The 19,512-nt window shown below is 40.9% G+C and overlaps 1 protein-coding gene across 1 annotated transcript in view; it reads right to left on the reverse strand.

The window, feature by feature from the left end:
- Positions 1 to 13,077, reverse strand: part of LOC139713694 (A disintegrin and metalloproteinase with thrombospondin motifs 9-like) — a 90,696-nt gene extending 77,619 nt beyond the window's left edge. Inside the window, exon 1 of the mRNA XM_071625399.1 lies at positions 12,987 to 13,077. Coding sequence (XP_071481500.1) covers positions 12,987 to 13,009 — 23 coding nt within the window. The 5' untranslated portion in view covers positions 13,010 to 13,077. The remainder of the gene's footprint in view (positions 1 to 12,986) is intronic.
- Positions 13,078 to 19,512: the final 6,435 nt, after the last annotated feature.

Below are 19,512 nucleotides of genomic sequence, written 5' to 3' on the forward strand. Positions count from 1 at the left end.
AAGTCATTAACTGCATACAGCAAATATTTCATGAGGTTTTGATTTTTGCAAATTTCGCGTGTAAAGTGCTATTTGCAAATTTAAAATCACACAAAAATGTTAACTCTGATCCCACCATGACTGTGACATGCATGCATACTGTATACGCCGAATATTTCGCGAGGTTTTTATTTTCGCGAATTTCGCGAGTCAGGTGCTATTCGTGAAAATAAAGACACGCGAAAAATATTGACTCTGATCCCGATGTGGATGTGACGTATGCATGTACATTTTCCCGTTCAGTACAGGACTCCATGATCGCGAATTTAACCACTTGCGAAAACGTTGGGAATTCCCGATTCGCGAAAATTTAGACTCGCGAAATATATGGCGTATACAGTACATTTCTCCATTCAGTACTGTACTCCACAATCGTGAATTTAACCACTCACGAAACTGTTCAGAAGTCTCAATTTGCTATAAAAAAAAGATAGACTTGCAAAATATACGGTGTATATACAATATGCATGACTCCCCCATCTGGGAGTGGCCATACCCTTGATCTGCATAAGGAAGAATTAGAGAAGTCTTTTAACTTCAGCTCTCTGCATGTGGATGGTAACAGCCATTGCGACCATCTCTTCTTTTTGGTCTCTTCCACTCTGTATTTGACCTGACTGGAGCCCAAGGTTATACCAACATGATCCTGACTACATCTCTCACTCATGGACAATCAAAACATTGCTATTTTGGCAACAATTTTTGGCAACAAGGGAAAAAAAAGTTGACAAACAGCATAAATATTGAAAGGAGATACTTGTGTGTTTTGCCATCCCCGCCACCCCTCCCCTTCTCCAGGAGCCGGAACGTGTCAGACGCTCCGTCAGGAGCACATTTTCGGCACATATATCTATCAAAGCTGTCCCCGTTGTAACTGTAGAACGGACGCATTGACTTTGCTGTGTTTTCATGTTTAAATTGGGTTGCTATAGCAACCACACATATCTAAAAAGGTCACAATTATCAACTGCAACTGTATTTGAAGAAGACAGAAACAAAGAATGGGTCTGCAGATATCTTTTTCTTTTGTCCACCGCATCTAGCTTCAGTACAAAGCTGAGCCATGGGGAACCAGGGTTGATTTTACGGGGGGAGGGGGTGGAGAGGAGGAAAGGAAACAGCTCTTTTGTCGTACAAAAATAAGTTTTTACAGGATGTCAGAGACATCATTCATTTCCTCCCATTACCATCTTAACAGAATTTTGAATGCTTTCTCAAAGCCTCCCATTAAGGGTGAAATTCAAACAAAAACAAAGTAGAGGCACTTCCTACAACATTTAATTTTGGTTCTCTGAGAATGGATGGCACCATCAAGTTACAATCTGGTGCCGCAATTTTCTCGAGCCGAAATCTGCTAAGACCTGTAGCCAAAGTCAGGCCTGAATGACTTACAGACGAGTGAAGGGGGTGGGGGGGGGGGGGGAGGAGAGGGAAGAACCAGCGAGATAGAGAGCTATGGGGTGATAATTGAAGTCACTTACACCCATAAATTGATGCCACATTTTCAGGATTTCTTCGTTACAGAATAGTTTCAGGATGACGTTTGCGACACTTGGGTGTCCCGCTCCTCACCTCTCCGCGCTCTCGCTCGCCAGCCAATCTCCGAGTGGCGAGAGAGCTTCAAAAATACAATTACCCATACAAAGTGATAATACCCGGGGTTGTGAGCAAGGGGGGAAAAAAAGTTTTTTTTTCAAAATCCTCATACATGGACAATTTTTTCTTGATCAAGTCTGTGAGTAAAAGAGTCTTAAGCTAGGTTAGATGCATGTGGATTTCACCTTCAAGAAAAGAACCAGCAAGTTGTTTCTTAAGTCATATAAAGGCTTTTACAGAAGTTTTTTTTTACTAATCTGTAATACTTTCTACTCTGTATACAGCAGTAGTCTATGTCAAGGGACAAAGACACTTCTCATATAAAGATGTTAATGTCTTTAAAAATAATCAAATATATTGACCTAGTTAGTATTTGAAAGATTATTCTCTATGTAACGTGACTACCATCTACATGTATATTTTCCTCTGTCTGTGCAACATCTCGTAACTCTGATGCCTAGATATTGGGTAGGTTCACTACTGTTACATTGACGAAATTCTGTGTGGTACAAATAAGACTGCAGACTGCAAAATATGGCCCCAGTCAATGTTCTTCAACACTGTTCCCAAACACAGAGGGTTGGAAATTTGAATACTGCACTACCCCCCCCCCCCCCCCCCCACACACACACACACACAAACACATGCATACACACACACACACCAATAGCAAAATACATATCGAAGAATGAATATTGTTGCACTCCATCAAGATAATGATCATATTTTTTTTTCCAAACGCATTTCTTTCAATAGTAAAGCTAGGGATGGAATGTTCCATTGTCAGCAAAACGGTAGCTCCAATATCAAATGCACAGAGGCTGAAAAGCACAGTTGCCTATTCAGAGATAACAATCACAAAAAGGTGGTGGAGGGGGGGGGGGGGGTCTTTCTACAAGACTGAACATTCTCCAAGATGACTGACGGCAATTTGTGACCCAAATTTGTTGCGCAGATTACCACGCAAGATTACATTCGCATAAATGATATTAGTAGAATGTTTCATTTGTCATTAACAGAGCAAACAACAGGTTCATAAATCTGGGGTGATAAGCAAGGTTTTGATCAAAACTGCTATACATTGATTGCTGTATTGTAATGACATTGACAAAGGATATCTACATGCATCTTTGTAAGGTAAAAGAAAATATATAACAATGTACCACTAATTTCTGAACATTGCTTGAAAGCCCTGTGACTTATAGTATGACCACGAATATCCAAATGCTTTCTCCTTGAGACCTAAAAATTAAAATGAACATCCTGATTCCTACCACCCCCTAACGGAAAACCAAAGAAAAAAATGAGCACAAAAAAAAAAAAATGGAACAAAAGGAAAGACTAGTGCAGGGTAGAGGCCAACAAGTGAAACGATTCAGGATATGATATTTTGTAATAAGTTTGATACTTGACAGCAGCTAAAACAGTTTAAGCATTTTTCAAAGAATCTCATAATGTCGTTAGCACTGACAATCAGGAGTAGAGGGCTAGAGACCCAAGGGAGATGACCCACCCCCCTGGAGAGCCAAAGCCAAGTGTGTCAATGTGAGGACCTTTTGAAATCAGTGACTGGTAATTCATAATTTATGACTGGGAGAAGATTAATGCATACCATTCCTACCAAATGATTCAGCCACAAAATACCATTTTTAGTCACTTTGACAAATGAAATTGCTCAATTTGCCCCATCAGCCATCATCACAAAACATCTATGCATGAGCATCTCCAGATGGCACTCTGCTGACTGTTTGTGATTTTACTACCAAATGCTGATAGCAAAACATGGTAATTCATAGGGGTAAGGAAATCTTGACCCTCTCGTTGGGTCTTGGCACTTGCCAGTGGTTTGATTAGTCATGCATGATGACCCTCTGCTTGCTCCACTTGCAATCACTACAGCGGTAGGGCCTTTGACAGAGGGTAATAAAAGAATGACCCCCATGAAGAGGAGACCAAGGGGTGACCAAAGAGGTGATCAAGAAGTAACCAAGATATGACCAAGATATGACCAAGATGCGACCAAGATGTGACCAAGATGAGACCAAGATGTGACCAAGATGTGACCAAGATGAGACCAAGATGTGACCAAGATGAGACCAAGCATCTCTGGCTGTGCAAACTCTCTCCAGTGACTCCCCTACCTTTTCCCCCTTTCGGTCTTCCTTTCATCCCCCCCCCCCCCCTTTCATCAGCCAACTGCGATGTCTGTAGTTATGTTCAGACGACAAGCCTTAACCTCGAGGTTAAGCTTGTAGTTAGGGACCGTGTAGACGCACTCGTAGTTAGCTAACCTCGAGGTTAGCTCGATGTTAAGAGCCATGAGATATCTCAGGGTTAGCACGCTAACCACGAGCCGGGGGGGGGGGGGGGGGGGGGGGGGAGGTCCCCACTCGTAGTAAAGCACCGCGTGGACACAAAAATCAACGCACTCAAAGGGGCAGGAGTTTAACCTCGAGGTTTCCTAACCTCAAGGTTAGGGCTTGTCGTCTGAAAGTAACTTATGATGTACTAGACCAAGAACCAGGTCAAGCAAAGGTCGTGTGTTGGACAGGATGAAGGGGATGGGGGTGATGTATCCCATCATGCCCCTAATTCCTTATGTTCCCCTGAAATAAACAGTTCGACCACCGAGGTCAGAGGTCACTGCACGCAAAACTGACGGCAAATAACAAATGACAAAGAAGAAACAACACATATATGCTCCCAAAGTATAGTATCGATTTGATTTAAAAAATAAAAAATAAATAAATTGAAAAGAAATCTGTTAATTTACATAAATGATTTATCTGATTCTTACTCATTTATGGCAGGGCTTGGGAAAAAGTAAGCTAATAACACTTTCAGTGACAAAAGAGATTGCATGATATGTCAGAATTTTCAAAGTTGCTGCAAATTTAAATTTTCATACAATCCTGAAACATACATTTTATCCTTAGATAATATACACATGTATATCATGGCAAAACTATTAGAATAGGCCTGAATAGAGAATCAGACATAAAATGAAAAATGCAGGAGGCAAAATGAATGAAAATCTACTGCTCTGCTCACTTTTATTTTCTAATCTAAATCCATGTTACCATTGATTACAAAAATAAATATGGATTATCACAGTCTTGATTTGAGGCAGACTTAATATGTTTTCCAAATCAAAATATCTGTAGTCTCCTCCTTTAAGCATTGAGTAAATAAAGAAAAAAGTCCTGCATACCCCGTAGAACCTAGTAAGTTCAAAATTAGATAAATTCTCCTTTTTTCTTTGACAAATATGAGGGGGGACACCTAAGTGATCTCGGGAGAATGGAACGGATTCCCTCTGGGACACAGTGTTTGCAAAACATCTCATTTGCATTCTTTTCCTGTTGTCAGTGACAACACGAAGAGGAAACAATGGTGGTAACCGAGGGTTTCCTGAATGCCGCGGCCGGCCAGACTGTCGAGGGACAGAAGGTGTGCGGTGTGTGCTCCACACAGGGTCTAGACACGGCGACCCTGGGAGTTGCGGGAGGACACTGCTGGCTGGCCCGTCGGCCGGGGACTCTCCACTTCCCACTCCCATAATTCTTTACTTCCAGACCGATTACGGCTCAATTGTCATAACTTGTCTCATCAGTCAAACACGTCAAATCTGACAAAATATCATATTAATGCAACTCCTCATATTCACTGTTTTTGTCCATTGAACTTTGAGAGGCTCAGTATGTTTCGGAGACAAAAAGTAAGGAAACCTAACATGTTCTCTACCTTCTAGCAGTTTTATGCATTCAAACCATTTGGGAGTTTATACCATGCTACAAGGTGCATGACCCTTGTGTGACCTAAGACTGCAGCTCAAGTGAATTCGGAAATTTAACACAGTTGGTTTTTAAAAAAAAAGAATTTCCAAGAAATCACATGAATAGACTGCATTTCATGACTCTCAGGTTGCACTTTTCCCAGAGCTAGGATAAATAGTACAACTCAGTGAAGGAAAAGGGCAAGGAGCTGTTCACAGCATCAAGGTATTACATTAATCTATTACATTAACCCGTTGAGGACGAGTCCCGAGTATACTTGGGCAGATGTCTATGAGAAATAAATGCGTGTTGTAGCAAAATCAGCCTGTCCTCAACAGGTTAATATCAATTATTGGAAATCGTGTTTTGTGCTAAATTGATTGATCAATACTGTCTTGTAATGTACACAATTCCTTATTTGGATGTTTCAGGGTCTGTTGATCTTTGTTTTGCCATCTAATACGTGGAATATCATCAGATCATAATTAGACCGATAGTAAGTCCACTCTGCACTCCAATTTCAACAAACAGCTGTTCAGAATGAAAGAAGACCTAATGCTTGCAACTTCCAAGCCACATCTACACATCCAGTCTACAGCCCCATCCCGGTTCATCGATGACTGCATCCTCGCGAGCCCCAGCCAATCTCGTCTCCTAGCTCTCCCACGATTCTTTCTCCCAACTTCCAGATGATGCTGATGCACTGGGGCCCCTCTTAATAGCAAAGAAAACTCCAGCTCAGTGGAGGATTTGAAAGCTTAAACCAAGTCTAACTCTCCCCTTCAAGTGGAAATCGGGACCGGTCTCGCTGTCCTCATGTTGACTCACATTAAGGGCAAAAATACCCTGGGGTGGTGCGCTCCTTCGGAGGTCTGCTGGGAAGAAGAGGGATCTTTTATCGCCTCACAGCGGAGGGGTGGATGGCCATTCCTATCGGACGCAATGCGAACAGGTAATGCAATGCGGACAGAATGTTTGGACTGCCGTAACAGCATCCCCCCGAAATTACTTCCCAAAATTTCTCCCTAATTGCAGTTTTGGGTTCCTATTCCGCTGGATTGGTTACAAAATTGCCCTGCTGAAAATTGTGCCGAGGACTTTTTGATAAGTGCACAGGCTTAATGATCGGCCAAGAACGTGACAACTAACTCTCTGTCATGGGGTAAAACAGAGTTATCATCTTTAGCATCAATTTGTGCTTGAAACATTTAGCAGAGTACTAGTCACATGATCTCTGTCATTGCCAACAGATGTTTATCAGAGTCTTTCATACTTCAAGCAAGAGAGCTCCAAATGGAGCAAAGATTGTTCTAGTTATGTAATGTTGATATATATTCACTTCAAGCTGATGTTAATCACGTGATCAAACTCAAGAGGCATGAGCCTTTGCCAGAAGTCTGTCATCCTCTAACAATGAGGTCACAAGAAGATGATATTTATGCTTGGGGTGCTAATGACTGGACGAAGCTAGTCACCCTTTCTGAATCCAATCCCTGATGAGTGTCTGTTGACGCAATGAGCTCTGACATCGTCTCCTCACAAATCAGGTGACACTTCATTACGCTCGTCTGGATGCGCTTCCACCATCAACCCCCATGGTAGAACCATGCGGTAAACAAACACACACATCACTGTCAAATTTAGTTTTGCAGGAACAAAACAAGACTGATTTGGGCCAAGTTTCGGAGTTCAAAGTCATGCACCCATCAGGGTCATCACTTGGCAGAATTACGGGTGGACTAACCACGACAGGACCCCTGACCATGTCCCACTAGGTTTGCCTCTGTGGTCTGAAAAAGTGCTACTGGACATGACCAAAGTGATACAGGTCACTCAGAGTTAACAGACAGTGCAACCACAGATAGTTATTAAAAATGGCTGCCTTCCTACCTCACCCAGGGCCAAATTCACTGAGATGATATAATGTCCCGTCTGAGGCATACTATTAATAACTCTTAACGACAATACAAGGAGTGCAGTACACTTTCATTGGCTAAATAAGGTACTGGCATATATTTGGCCTCATGTTCACTGCCATAGCCTGCCTACTTACTGAGCAAATGTAAGAACAGCAAAATTTCTCCTTGTTCTTCTCCCTTTTTCTACATCTTAACAGAGACTCCAACCCCAAGCACCTTCTGAGCTGGAGATTCTCCCGCCTGCAACCCCTACCAAACGGGAGACTCCAACTTGATGTGCCCAAAGCGCACATCACGAGCGCGAAGTTCCTTGCGGCCGGGTTTAGGGTCTAGGGTTCTAGATGCTCTCTCGTGCTATCTAAGGCTTATTTTGCAACATATGATGACACTAAGTAAGAAATCATTTCAAGCGGGAGACACAGAGCCAGGGCGGGAGAAATTAGATCTCAAGCGGGAGAACCGGAGATTTTGCAAAAATGGGCTTTCGGCGGGAGATCTCCCGTCGAAAACAGGAGAGTTGGAGTCTCTGTTTTAATTTCTTTTTTTTCCCTATTCGCCCCCACCCCCCCAACCTTCTATCATACATCTTTATAAAAACAGTAGCTTTATAAAGCAGATTAGCTCTAGTGTTGAAGTTGGCATCATGACAAAACACTTTTTTTTCTCCTTCCTTGTCTCATTAACTCTTAATGTGCCAGACCCAAAACCCCTAACGTGCCAGACGTTTTTACCCAACGCCAGAAAGTTTGCGAACTGGATTGACAATGTAATTTAAAACTGCCATATCTTTGAAACTATTGTCTGTTTTGAATTGGGTTCTTCACAACAAATATCAAGAAATAATTGTTCTTTCGTGTCATGTAGCCAGTTAGCTGTAATATTTATCTGAACCTGAAATATTGAAGAAATAATCGACATCATTAAAAAAATAATTACATTTTTTTGTGTAGTATGGAAAGAAAGAGTCAGGCATGACTTTTCTTCAATAGAACGCTCCCTTGACTCTGTGAGAAAGTTTTAGAGCTACATTTCCTCTTTCAAATGATAACAAATTTGTCTTCCAGCGTTGTATAATTCCAAAGATATTGGCAGTTCAATTTGTCTTTTCAATTTCATTTTCTGCCTCGGTAATTCATTCCCAAATCTGTGTCATTTAGTCCCAGATCCTGTATTTGAAACTCAAGTAAATCCCGCGTCGAGTCCTGGAAGAGTGTCTTTTGTCCACTTGAGAAGGAAGCACCCACTAATCCTTCTTTTGTCTCTACTACGGCCGGGCGTACTCTATTGAAATCGGCAGGCCTTAGCTTTGTACGTGAGGAGTTTGTGCTTGTGCAATTCCTTGGTTTACAGGTCTACTTTCCGTCCACTGTACATGTACATAGACAAGAACAAAAGCGTGTTCTTCTTTTGTATAAGCTAGCGAGGGGACGATTAGTGAAGTTCACTGTCCAAGACAAAAGGATGAAAGACTTGACCGACGAACGAAAGCTTTACCATCTTTTAGGGACAAAATGAAAGCCGCTCCCGCAGGAGAGCGCCCAAGCAGAACAATGCGAGTGGAAACACATAGACAACACACGCAGATTCAGTAGCATACACACGTGTGATTTATCAATGAGACATTTGATCTACACACATCTCGCAGAGGGTGCGCTCTCTGCGGATTTTCCCGACGCGAAAAAATAGATCTAGCTGAAAAATCACGCATTTACTCAAAATTTTTCAATGTAAGCATACTCATATTTTTAGTGGAAACGATGGATATGCTAATCAGTTACCAGTACATGTAAATGGCAGTTTATTGTTGTAACGCGTTTTGGTACCACAAGAACTTAAATGACCAATGTTTTTTGCGCTCTTCTTGGTCGCCGATCGGCGACCATGGCACGTCAGGACTAAGGTCGCCGTTCGGCGACCATGGCACGTTAAGAGTTAATAGCGTACTAACAAGAGCCAAATTAGCTCAATAACAATCCTGGGATTGTACTGGACTTCTGGCACGTATGCACCCTTGGATGAGGAGAAATGTTTGACCTCACGAGGATTAGCACTTAGGCAAAAACACTGAAGTAAGATGTGCTTTTTTCTCTCTCTCTCTTTCTTTATACTAATCCTTGTCATCACTCAATAGCATGATTTTTAACACCTCCTGTTGGATGGGGGATGACATCAAAGTGGAATGGTATCAAGGATGGAGCGAGGAGGGCATTATACTGGTGTGTGGATGCTCGGTGGCCCCAGGAGAGCTCAGGATGAGGCTGTTGGTTGGCACGTGCTGGCAGAGCCTTGACTGGTAATGTAACAGTGTCCTTTATAGGCATGCCCGACCTGTCTGTCTGCCTGAAAGTCTGTGGTCTATGGAAACTAGTTCAGGTAAAATCGGAAGAGTCAGGGGAGCGTGTATGATGCCAGCACGTACCGTAACAATGGCATCAAAACACATTAAGCCTAAATTATGTTTACCAACTTCCCACTTAGATCTGTTTGGTGTTTTGTCTTTGTTTTTGGTCCTATTTCTTTCTGGATGACTCATATTAAAATCTAAATTGCTGGGAAGATTACTGTCATATCAAAGTGATGAAGCGGCAACATTTTTTTTTTCTCCTTCCATGACAGGTATTGTGAGACCCTCAATGGGCAAATGTGGTGACACAATTGATGGCTCAAGTTTTCTTCAGTCTGTTAGGCATTTATCATTTCTTCCAATCTGCAAACGGCCAATCATAAGTTTCAGACCTTTACTTCCAGATTTCATCTTCTCCTCCCCCACCCCCCCCCCCCTTTTCTTACAATACCAAACACTGACTCACTGATATTGGTTGTGAGAGATGCGATAGTGGTCATAAAAAGTCAATAAACAGTTCAGTAGTTGCAAGAAAATGGTTATTTGGTGAGTTCCAATGAATGGCCTTGTATCTCAGCTCTGTAAACAAAAGGACAAATACATGAGTCACTAGCCACTAAATACAGTACCCAAACACCCATTCCCTGTCTGTGCGGTTTCCTGAAGCCACCAGACATAGTTTAAACTATTTAAATTAACATTTACAATAATCAACCTGTTCACGCAAAATGCAAAGGAAGCAATCATTCAGTTACGTTTTTCTCCCTAACTTATTATTGGTAGCACAAAAGTGTTTCAGTACAATGGTTGGCATAAAAATATGTCATGTTTTCATATGCGATGTTCTGTTGTCATTGCTGTCATCTGCCAATGCAATCAGGCAACTACACACAAACTCCCACTAAAAAAAAAAGAAAGAAAAAAAGTATGTTAACCTTGAAAATTGCTTCTAATTATAGCCTCTGGGTGAGATTGCAGCACATTGTCATCCAACCTTGTTTAACGCTCCAGGCCCACAGCCCGAGTGAGGTTTTATCACAAAGCAAACCATAAATCGGCCAAGCGTCCTATCTAGAACACGCTGCAATATTTGAACAGTCTTCACTGTTCATGTCAGACATGATAACATTCATGTCATCACAATACTGAGAACAAAGTCACGATGAGTCTTGAGCAAAACTACTGAAATATTTTGGAGGTTTATTGTGTTTTTTTTTAATTTCTTTTAATCTTCTCTCGTTCCCCTTTGAAAAATTAAACTATATACAGTCCGACCTCTCCTATCCGGACATGTCCGACATGTATCAATTTTGCGTAAACATGTCATGTCCTTGTCAGCTGGTCTGTGTTCTGAATACCGTGCCCTGATTTAATGAAAAGTTTTCTGTCCATGTTGTTGCAATGATTTGTGGGTAGTGAATGTCTGAATGCATGTTATTTAGATGAAAATTTGATGTGAATGAACGTTATTTATGTTGGGACTAATATGGAAATCATGTGAGTTTGAGTCTGAATTTAGTTTGAGTTTTAAATTCCCCTTTTCCCCTAAATTATTAGATTGAAAGAAAAAAAAAATAATGCTCAGATCGCATCTGGATAATAAAGAGATCCGGATAAATGAGATATAGGAGAGGTCGGACTGTACTAGAATCGCAAGCGTCTCAATAGCTCAGTTGCCCTTGTACAGCTACGATGCCTCACTCGTGTTGGCAAATGCAGTACATTTGGGTCACGCTGCAGTTTGACACAAAAACAGGTCACTCTTCGTTACAGCATACTTGTTTTAGATTATCAGGATCAAGTCAGTGGGTCTGAGCTTCTGTACACAAATCTACATGAACTTACGGCCTTCTATGGTCTTGGTACACGGCATACTGTCTTGACTTTTAGAAAAAATTTTCCCTTGTTTTTCCCTCATTTTTCCCCTCTTATTTGAGAAGTCCCTATGGCCCAGAAGCTGGACTAACTATGTAAACCAGAGTTTTTGCAGGGTTCCTTAAATATACACCACAAAACACGAGGCATCTGGACCAACAGGGCAGGCTGCAGACCTGAGACCCCTTGACCTACTTCACAGCTCCCTGTTGTCCAGGCAGTGGTCACAGTGGTTCATACTGGACATGAATTCCCCCTCAAATTTTATTCTTTTGATCTACTCTTCTTTTTGTTTTCTTGTCAGTTTCCAAACCGAAACCGTAGTAGGTGGGATCAGTGAAAACCCTCCTGTCTGCCTCAAGAGATGACTGATTAGTGGGATCAGCGCAACTAAACTTGACAATTTCCAACAAATCCCTGCCCAATGGGCATGCCAAATCCTCGCTGAAACTTGCAGAGCCGCCCAAGGAAATAGCCATGTCAGGGTCCTAATCTGGACGTCGCCTATCGAAGGTTCGTTGCTTAAGTTTGCGGCAAGTTTGCGGCGGCACCACACGGCACAGGTTGGGCCCCTGGTGTCCCAACACATCACAACCCCCCATTTCCCCCCCCCCCCCCCCAAAAAAAATGATTAATGGAGCAGCATTAAGGAGAACAAGCTACAGGTTAACCTTGCCTCATTTTTCAGTAGATCTTTTGTGCTAGAAACGTCCCGACTTCGAAAGCATCAGAAAAGATGGAAGTGCAGATCTTAGAAATCCACGAAACCATGTACTCTTCAAGAAAAATACTGGAAAATGACAGAATCCTAAATGACCTATTGTGAAAAAAGAGAATTTTCTTGATCGCAGTCATTGCTACCAAAGCAACAAGATTTAATCCCAAGGGTTACTGGTTGGTGCTATGGAAGCTGCAACTATATCATGTTTCTGAATCCATGTCTTGGGGAAATATCTCAAAGAATGCATGGTGGAAGAGGGAATTATTTGTTCCCCTTGAAACCCAGGCAGAGACAGTTTGGGAGAATCTTCCCTAAAACCAACTTCTCTAAAGTTTCCTTTTAAATTGTTGGATCAATACAACACACAATGTGCATGACACGGATGCACAAGATCTCGCACAAATACTTGCTAACCTGTGTTTAATCATGCTAAGGTTGCTGGTAACATAAGTCAAGATATGTTGTTCCTCATACCTACATCCATGTTGGAAGCTTTGATGAGTGTATTAATCAGGTTTTCTGTATTAAAGTTCATTGCACATGGCTGCATAATCAAATAACATATGCAGGGATTTATAAAAACATTCTAAATCAAGCATAGGCAGTTTCTCTTGAAAGACATCTGCCTGACAAGTCTACAATCTGGGGCTTGGAAACACAGGCTGGCCCTAATCCTGCCGAAATTTTTGCGGAATTGAAGACCGAACTCTACTTACACGTGTCCCAGCTCATGGGCCATGGTGAAGGCTGCGCTGAGACCATTGTCCTCCACAATAGAGCAGCTCCTGAGAGGGTCGCATACTGTGCCTAACTCTGCTAGACCTGGACAGGGGGAGGAACAGAAGGTAAGACAAGGATATGAGTGACATTATTAGACCAGAAAGATTGATGCCTCGTAATTACAGCACAAGCAGAACTACCAGGTACATTTTAGTAATTTGAGCAGTAATCAAGGCTTCACAGCTAAACAGGCATTGCTAGGCTAACTCAACATTTCTTACAGCAAATCAACTAAATACACGTGAGAATCAATCAATGATCATGACAATAAATCGTTATGCAATCTTAATACCATATATTGCTAGGCATAGACATGATTAAAACATGATCACTAATTTAGCAAGTGTCTATATAAAAGTTCAGGAAGGCATACGTTCAGTTAAAAGACACACGAAAAAGACACACATTTTCCATGAATCATCACGTTGAACTTTATGAATTTGTTCCAGTCGTTAACGGTTCACCGAGAACGAGACTGAAACGTCTGCGTGTGGAGAGCATCAGACAAAGTGTAGTGTGACTTGGGATTTGTTTGGGGGAAGGAAACAATTAAATGTAAAGCTCCTGAGCAGTCATATTTGGAAAGCAAACATGAAATTAGCTCAGAAGAAACAGACTACTACCTAACTAACACTGGTAATGTTATGCAAGGGGAAAAAAACAACAGAAAGAGAGAGAAAAAAAAACTAGGTTATTGGATCACCAGTAAACTTTGACGACACTACGAGAACGAACTGTGTCAGGAATAAGTCCATTACCAGGTAGCACAGATAAGAAGGCGGTCATCAGTGCAACATTTCCTTCGCTGACTTTGATTTTGAAGCCACCATCCTTGATCTTGGAGCAGATTTTCCTGCTCCTTTCAATCAGGGCAGACATACATCATGGACAGATTAGTTTATTCCTGAAGTTTGAGTGCATGCCCAATTTCCAAATGCTATTAATATCACAAATATGCTCTCACACACAATACAACACACACAGACACACACACACATGCACACACGCACATGCACGCACACACACGCATACATACATACAGACAAACACACACAGGAAGAAGATGATAGAAGAGACAAATCTGTGATCACAACCAGCTGGGCGGGAGTGCTAGAAACAGATGACACAATCTCTTGTGGATCTTGCATTTTGCCCCTATCACCACGAGTATGCTTGTTATCTGGGAAGCTCATGTTCCATCATGTTTGCAATGATAGCTGACACTGGGCTCGAGATCAAGTTGGGTCATTCGGCTCGGGAGGGTCAGGTCATGTTGTGTCTCCTGCCTAGACAGGAAAAAGATGAAAGCCTAAATTTGGACATCACCAGCAGGAGAAGAAGGGCATAAGGAGATGGGAGGAGGTGGTGAGGGGAGATGTAAAATGAATATGTACAGGAAAAGAAGTAAGGGTACAGGAAGAGGAGGAGGAAGAGGAAGACACAAATTAGGAAGAAGAAGAAAAAAAGGTGGTAGAGAGGAAGGAAGGTTATGGAGGAGGAGGCAGAGGTGGAGGGAGAAGAAAGAAAGAAAAGAAGGAAGGAAAAGAGGAGATGGAGGATGAAGAGAAGGAGTAGAAAGAGGACAAGGAGGAGGAAGAAGAGGAAAGGAAAGAGGAAAAGGAAGAAAAGGAGGAGGAAGAGAAGAAGAGGGGAGGAGGAGGGTTGTTGGAGGAGGTTAAAGGATGAGAAAGAAGAGATGAAGGAAGACGGGAAGGAGGAAGACGAAGAGAGGATGGAGAAAAAGTGGAAGAGAAGAAAGAGGAAGAGATAATGCGCAAAGACAGAGTAGGGAGAGACAGGCAAGGAAGAAAAAAAAGACGTAAAGGAAAGTGATAGAAAGGAAGAGGAGGAGGAGGAGAAGCAACAGACAAGTTAGTCAGTTTGAACTCAAGTCTATGACAAATAAGGGATAAGAACTTGTGGGGTAATGTGCTCCAAAAGAAACACAACACTAATGCCTAACATGTGTGCTCTAAATTGCGGGCAGTACACCACCGAAGGCATCTTCCATAAAATGAAAAAGTTTGTGATGAATGGCCCACTTAATCTTGTGGGGGACCCCAGAAACTTTTTGCTGGGAAAGATTTGATACAGCATAATGGCAAAAAGTTTCGATGTGGTTTTTTTTTTTGCCCACTAAAGAGGATAGTTGATGAATCACAATTAATGCACTGTCGCAAAGGTTTTGTAGCTGAAGCCTAACGAGCTAAAAACAGAAAAGAAAAGAAAAAAATAAACCTGCAACACCCACACATCCAAAAGTAGGGAATTTAATCTGTGTTTATATCTCCGAGACTCTTTCCGCAGTCTCAATCTTTGTGGTCCCTGAGAACATAGGGGGTTTCCTTGGCGTCTATCCACCATGCATGGTAAACCTGAATACCTTGAAGTCTGAAAGCAATTGTGTCCTCCTACCACACATGAAAACATTGGCTTAAAGTTCCACTGCACTAAACCAGCTTATATACATGCATAGTTGAAAATAAGCTTAGAACTGACCCCCCCCCCCTGAAAATAATCAGTTCTTAATGACTAATCTTTATATTGTAAAATGCTAACAAATGACTGTATCAGCCTTCAAACTTTCACAAGACAACATCGTATGTGGGTGTGGGGTGTGTGTGTGTGTGTGTGTGTGTGTGTGTGTGTGAGTGTATGTGTGTGTGTGTGTGTGTGTCAGAAAGACAGAAGGAGAGAGAGAGAGAGATTTTGCAGGGTCATGACATATTTCAGACAAGTGTATTAAAATCAATTAGTGCTCAGATTTTCTTCTCTTTTTTTCAAGTACACCTGCTATGATATTTCTGCATTTCAATAATTTTCTGCATTTCAATAATCCCTATCAGCAGCAAGTAAAGGTGTACTGTGGCATGGCAAAGTTGCAAAGGAGTTTACTGATGTATCCAGACAAAAACAGTGGAAGCCCCCCAATCTACTACTTTTTAAGGGGTTGGGAGAGATCCCCCACCTTGCGGTTGAATTGATGACTCACAAGGTATATATGTCACCACAGTCTGTTCATTGTCTGAATGCAATACTCAGTTCAGAAAGATTGCATTTTGGTAGTCTGGGAACACAATCTCGTGGAAACTATGAAAAAAAAAATAGTATGTTTACCTATACTCCTCAATCTCCCTCTAAACCTGTTACTAGCCTATGAGAAAATTCTGCACACGGTGTCCATTCTGACAACAAAGGCCATGAGGCCTCCATCCATTTCAAGCTTAGTCGCTTATGATGGTGGTCTCCTGCATTCAATGATCTCTGTTGTTTACTGAAAAATACTGTATATTTTATTTTATGTTTCTGTGTATCTACATTGCTCAATGCAATCACCGATGTGTATCTATTTATGTACTGTTATCGATTTATTTCACTGCACTTGTTATTCTTTGTCTTTGTACTTTTTGAAGTTTGCATTCAAATTGCATCTGATTGAATGCAGAAATAAAAGCAAACAAACAAACAAACAAACAACAAAGGCCATCTCCAGACAAGATTTGGTAGAATTTGTTAGGGCTAGTCCTGACCCCAGCGACAGGACCACTGCTTCAAATTATCCTTATTGTTGTTGTAGCACCTGGTAGTAGCTACAGCAGCAGCAGCAGTACCAATATATTATATTATTATTATCATTAGTAGTAGCAGTAGTAGTAGTAGTAGTAGTAGTAGTAGTAGTAGTAGTAGTAGTAGTAGTAGTAGTAGTAGTAGTAGTAGTAGTATAGTAGTAGTAGTAGTAGAAGTAGAAGTAGAAGTAATGGTAGTAGTAATTATCATGATGTTTATGATATTAATACTACTGGTAATTATAATGATTACTATAATTACTACAATTACCATCATTATTACGATTATTACCTCCGCCAAGGGGGGAGGTTATGTTTTCGTTACCATTGGTTTGTTTGTTAGTTAGTTGGTTGGTTCGTTCATTCGTTTGTTCGTGTGCAAAATAACTCAAAAAGTAGTGAACGGATTGTGATGAAACTTGTAGGAAAGGTTGAGAATGACACAAGTAACAAACAATTAACTTTTGGTAGTGATCCGAGAATTTTTGGGAAATTTATGAAGGATTTTTGATATTTTGGCAGGTAGGGTCAATGAACTAAGGAGTTCAGGCTGCGCATATTTGAGGTTTGCATGCGCGCACTAAAGCGCGTGCTCTAGTTTCTGCTAGGGCGTGGCGCGCTGTGCAGCTGAGGGTTTATGACGTAACAAAGGCTTCTATATTGGGAAATCAGGCGGCTTTCAGCACACAATGCAGTACGTATGGGTGGAAATCACTGATCTCAAACAAGATCAGTGCGGGTGGAAATGGGCTGCATGCTTGGCGGAGGTCTGCACTCTCAGAGTGCTTTTCTAGTTACTACTGTCATTATCATGATTATGATCTTGATCACGATCACCATCATTATCTAACATCATTACAAAGAATGGAAAAGATACACTACAATTCCATCTTATCCCAAATTGTTACTGTAAGACATGATATTCTAGCGGTATGAAATTTTGGTGAATTTGAGCTGACAGCCATTTTTCCAGCACTAAATTTTTACGAGTTGTCTCAAACATTCAATGCATATAATATAGACAGGAAATTTCATTTTGCATTTTAATATCACGAATTCATGGCTCTCACAAAATTCGTGAAATTAAATTCAACGTGAATATTCCTGGTTTTACAGTACCACAGAGATACATAAGCTGTTACACTCCAATTGTGCTTTTTTTTTGGGGGGGGGGGGAGGGGGTGGGTGGGACCATTTGCATACAAAGCTACCAAGTGAAACTTCCCACTCTCTGTTCCTCCTTAAAAAAAAAGGGGGGGTTACAATCCTTTCTCAGTTAAAAAGGGAAAAAAAAAATCTCTGAACAGTCACTATGAGTCATGAAACAGTTGGCCAACTGGAGCGCAACAACATTCTGACACTACATTGTGTATGTGCAAGTGAGTGTGTATGAGTGTATACATGTAGGAATGTTTTCTGGTGTGTTCCTGTGTCAACTTATACTGACATCCAAAACAATATACTTCCATAAAGAACATTTTCTGTTTTTGAACAGAAGTTTCACAATAAGCATTTCTTCGAGACTAAGTTAGATTAAATGAATCCACTGTGTATGATCATGGTTGTTCATTGTAACAATTCACATACTGTCATACACACACACACACAAAAAGAAACACCTGCAATTTGAATTCCTACACACAATCCTTATCTTTCTCTCGAAACAAGACCTCCATAGAAAGACAAATTTTATTCACTGCTAACCACATGGGGGCTTCCTCGAAATGACATAAAAACCTCACCAGGGAATCTTGGTGGTCACGATAAGATGCCCTGTCTTTGTCCAGATTCAAATCTCGAACCAAAGTTCAAGTGAGTGACCACTTGACAAATGTTTAGAAAATCGCAGAGTTGGAATGCGGGCAATAAAAATGCGCAAAGGGATTTTCTCTCTTTCGCATTGTCACTTCGGCAATCTGAAAGGTGTCCACCAAAGCACATATATTTACTCCAAATGGATCGCAAAGTTAAAGGAATGGCAATCCTTCCAAAGTGCTGTTACTTTCCACATGGTGTCCTAAAAATATGTAGTGTGGAAAACATACAATGTGATGTTATTGTACTCAATCACTAGTTGGAGACAAGTGAAAAGGTTAATCTAACTTATTTTGGCAACTTCAGAGTCACAAGACCTTTTTGTGAAAAATAATTTGTTTTTCATCTAAATTTCTTCCCACATTAAGACATCTTCTCCATTTACACACTTCAAGCCCTCCGATAACCATGAATTTATAGTCAGTTATGTTGTTTCGGTATGTGAACAATATGAGCTGTTGGTTGAAGCTAAAATGAGCCATTAACATCTTAGACCAAAATAAATATCTGTCATACTGATATTCCACGAAGTTTCATGCATCCCTGGTTTCAAATAACAAGACCATATAATTTTAGAGAGAATCCTATTCTTATTTTGTTTCTTTGCAGTGGATAACAGTAAAAAAAATGAATTAACATTCCATTCTTAGTTGAATTAATCACGTATGACTGGGTACGCATTCATACAAGAACAAATTTTTTTAATTTTTTTTTTGCCAAGCAGCATTACTGCCAGGCATATGATTTCACAGGCTCAACCACTTTGCTCTTCGTATGAAGTCTATTATCAACTTTAAGGCATCATTTGAATGATCCCAAACAAGTCTACATCACGAAGATCTAAGATTCTATGAATAAGAAAAACTAGATATTGTATCGTTTGTTCACAATCATCATCCCTATATGCTTCCTCACAAAGCATAGAATTAAAATTTCTAATGCCAATCGAATACCATGAAATCATAGTCATTGCTTCATCTTCACCTGGAAATTCAGCATTTAAATGTTATGGTGACTGGTTGATGCTTGAACCACAGAGAGAATTTTAATTGAAATGCAAACGTTTATCTGGCAGGAGGTA

Source organism: Diadema antillarum, unplaced genomic scaffold (assembly GCF_040938485.1).
Source record: "Diadema antillarum isolate AM-2024a unplaced genomic scaffold, OU_Dant_1.0 seq00002035_RagTag, whole genome shotgun sequence".
Classification (NCBI taxonomy): domain Eukaryota; kingdom Metazoa; phylum Echinodermata; class Echinoidea; order Diadematoida; family Diadematidae; genus Diadema; species Diadema antillarum.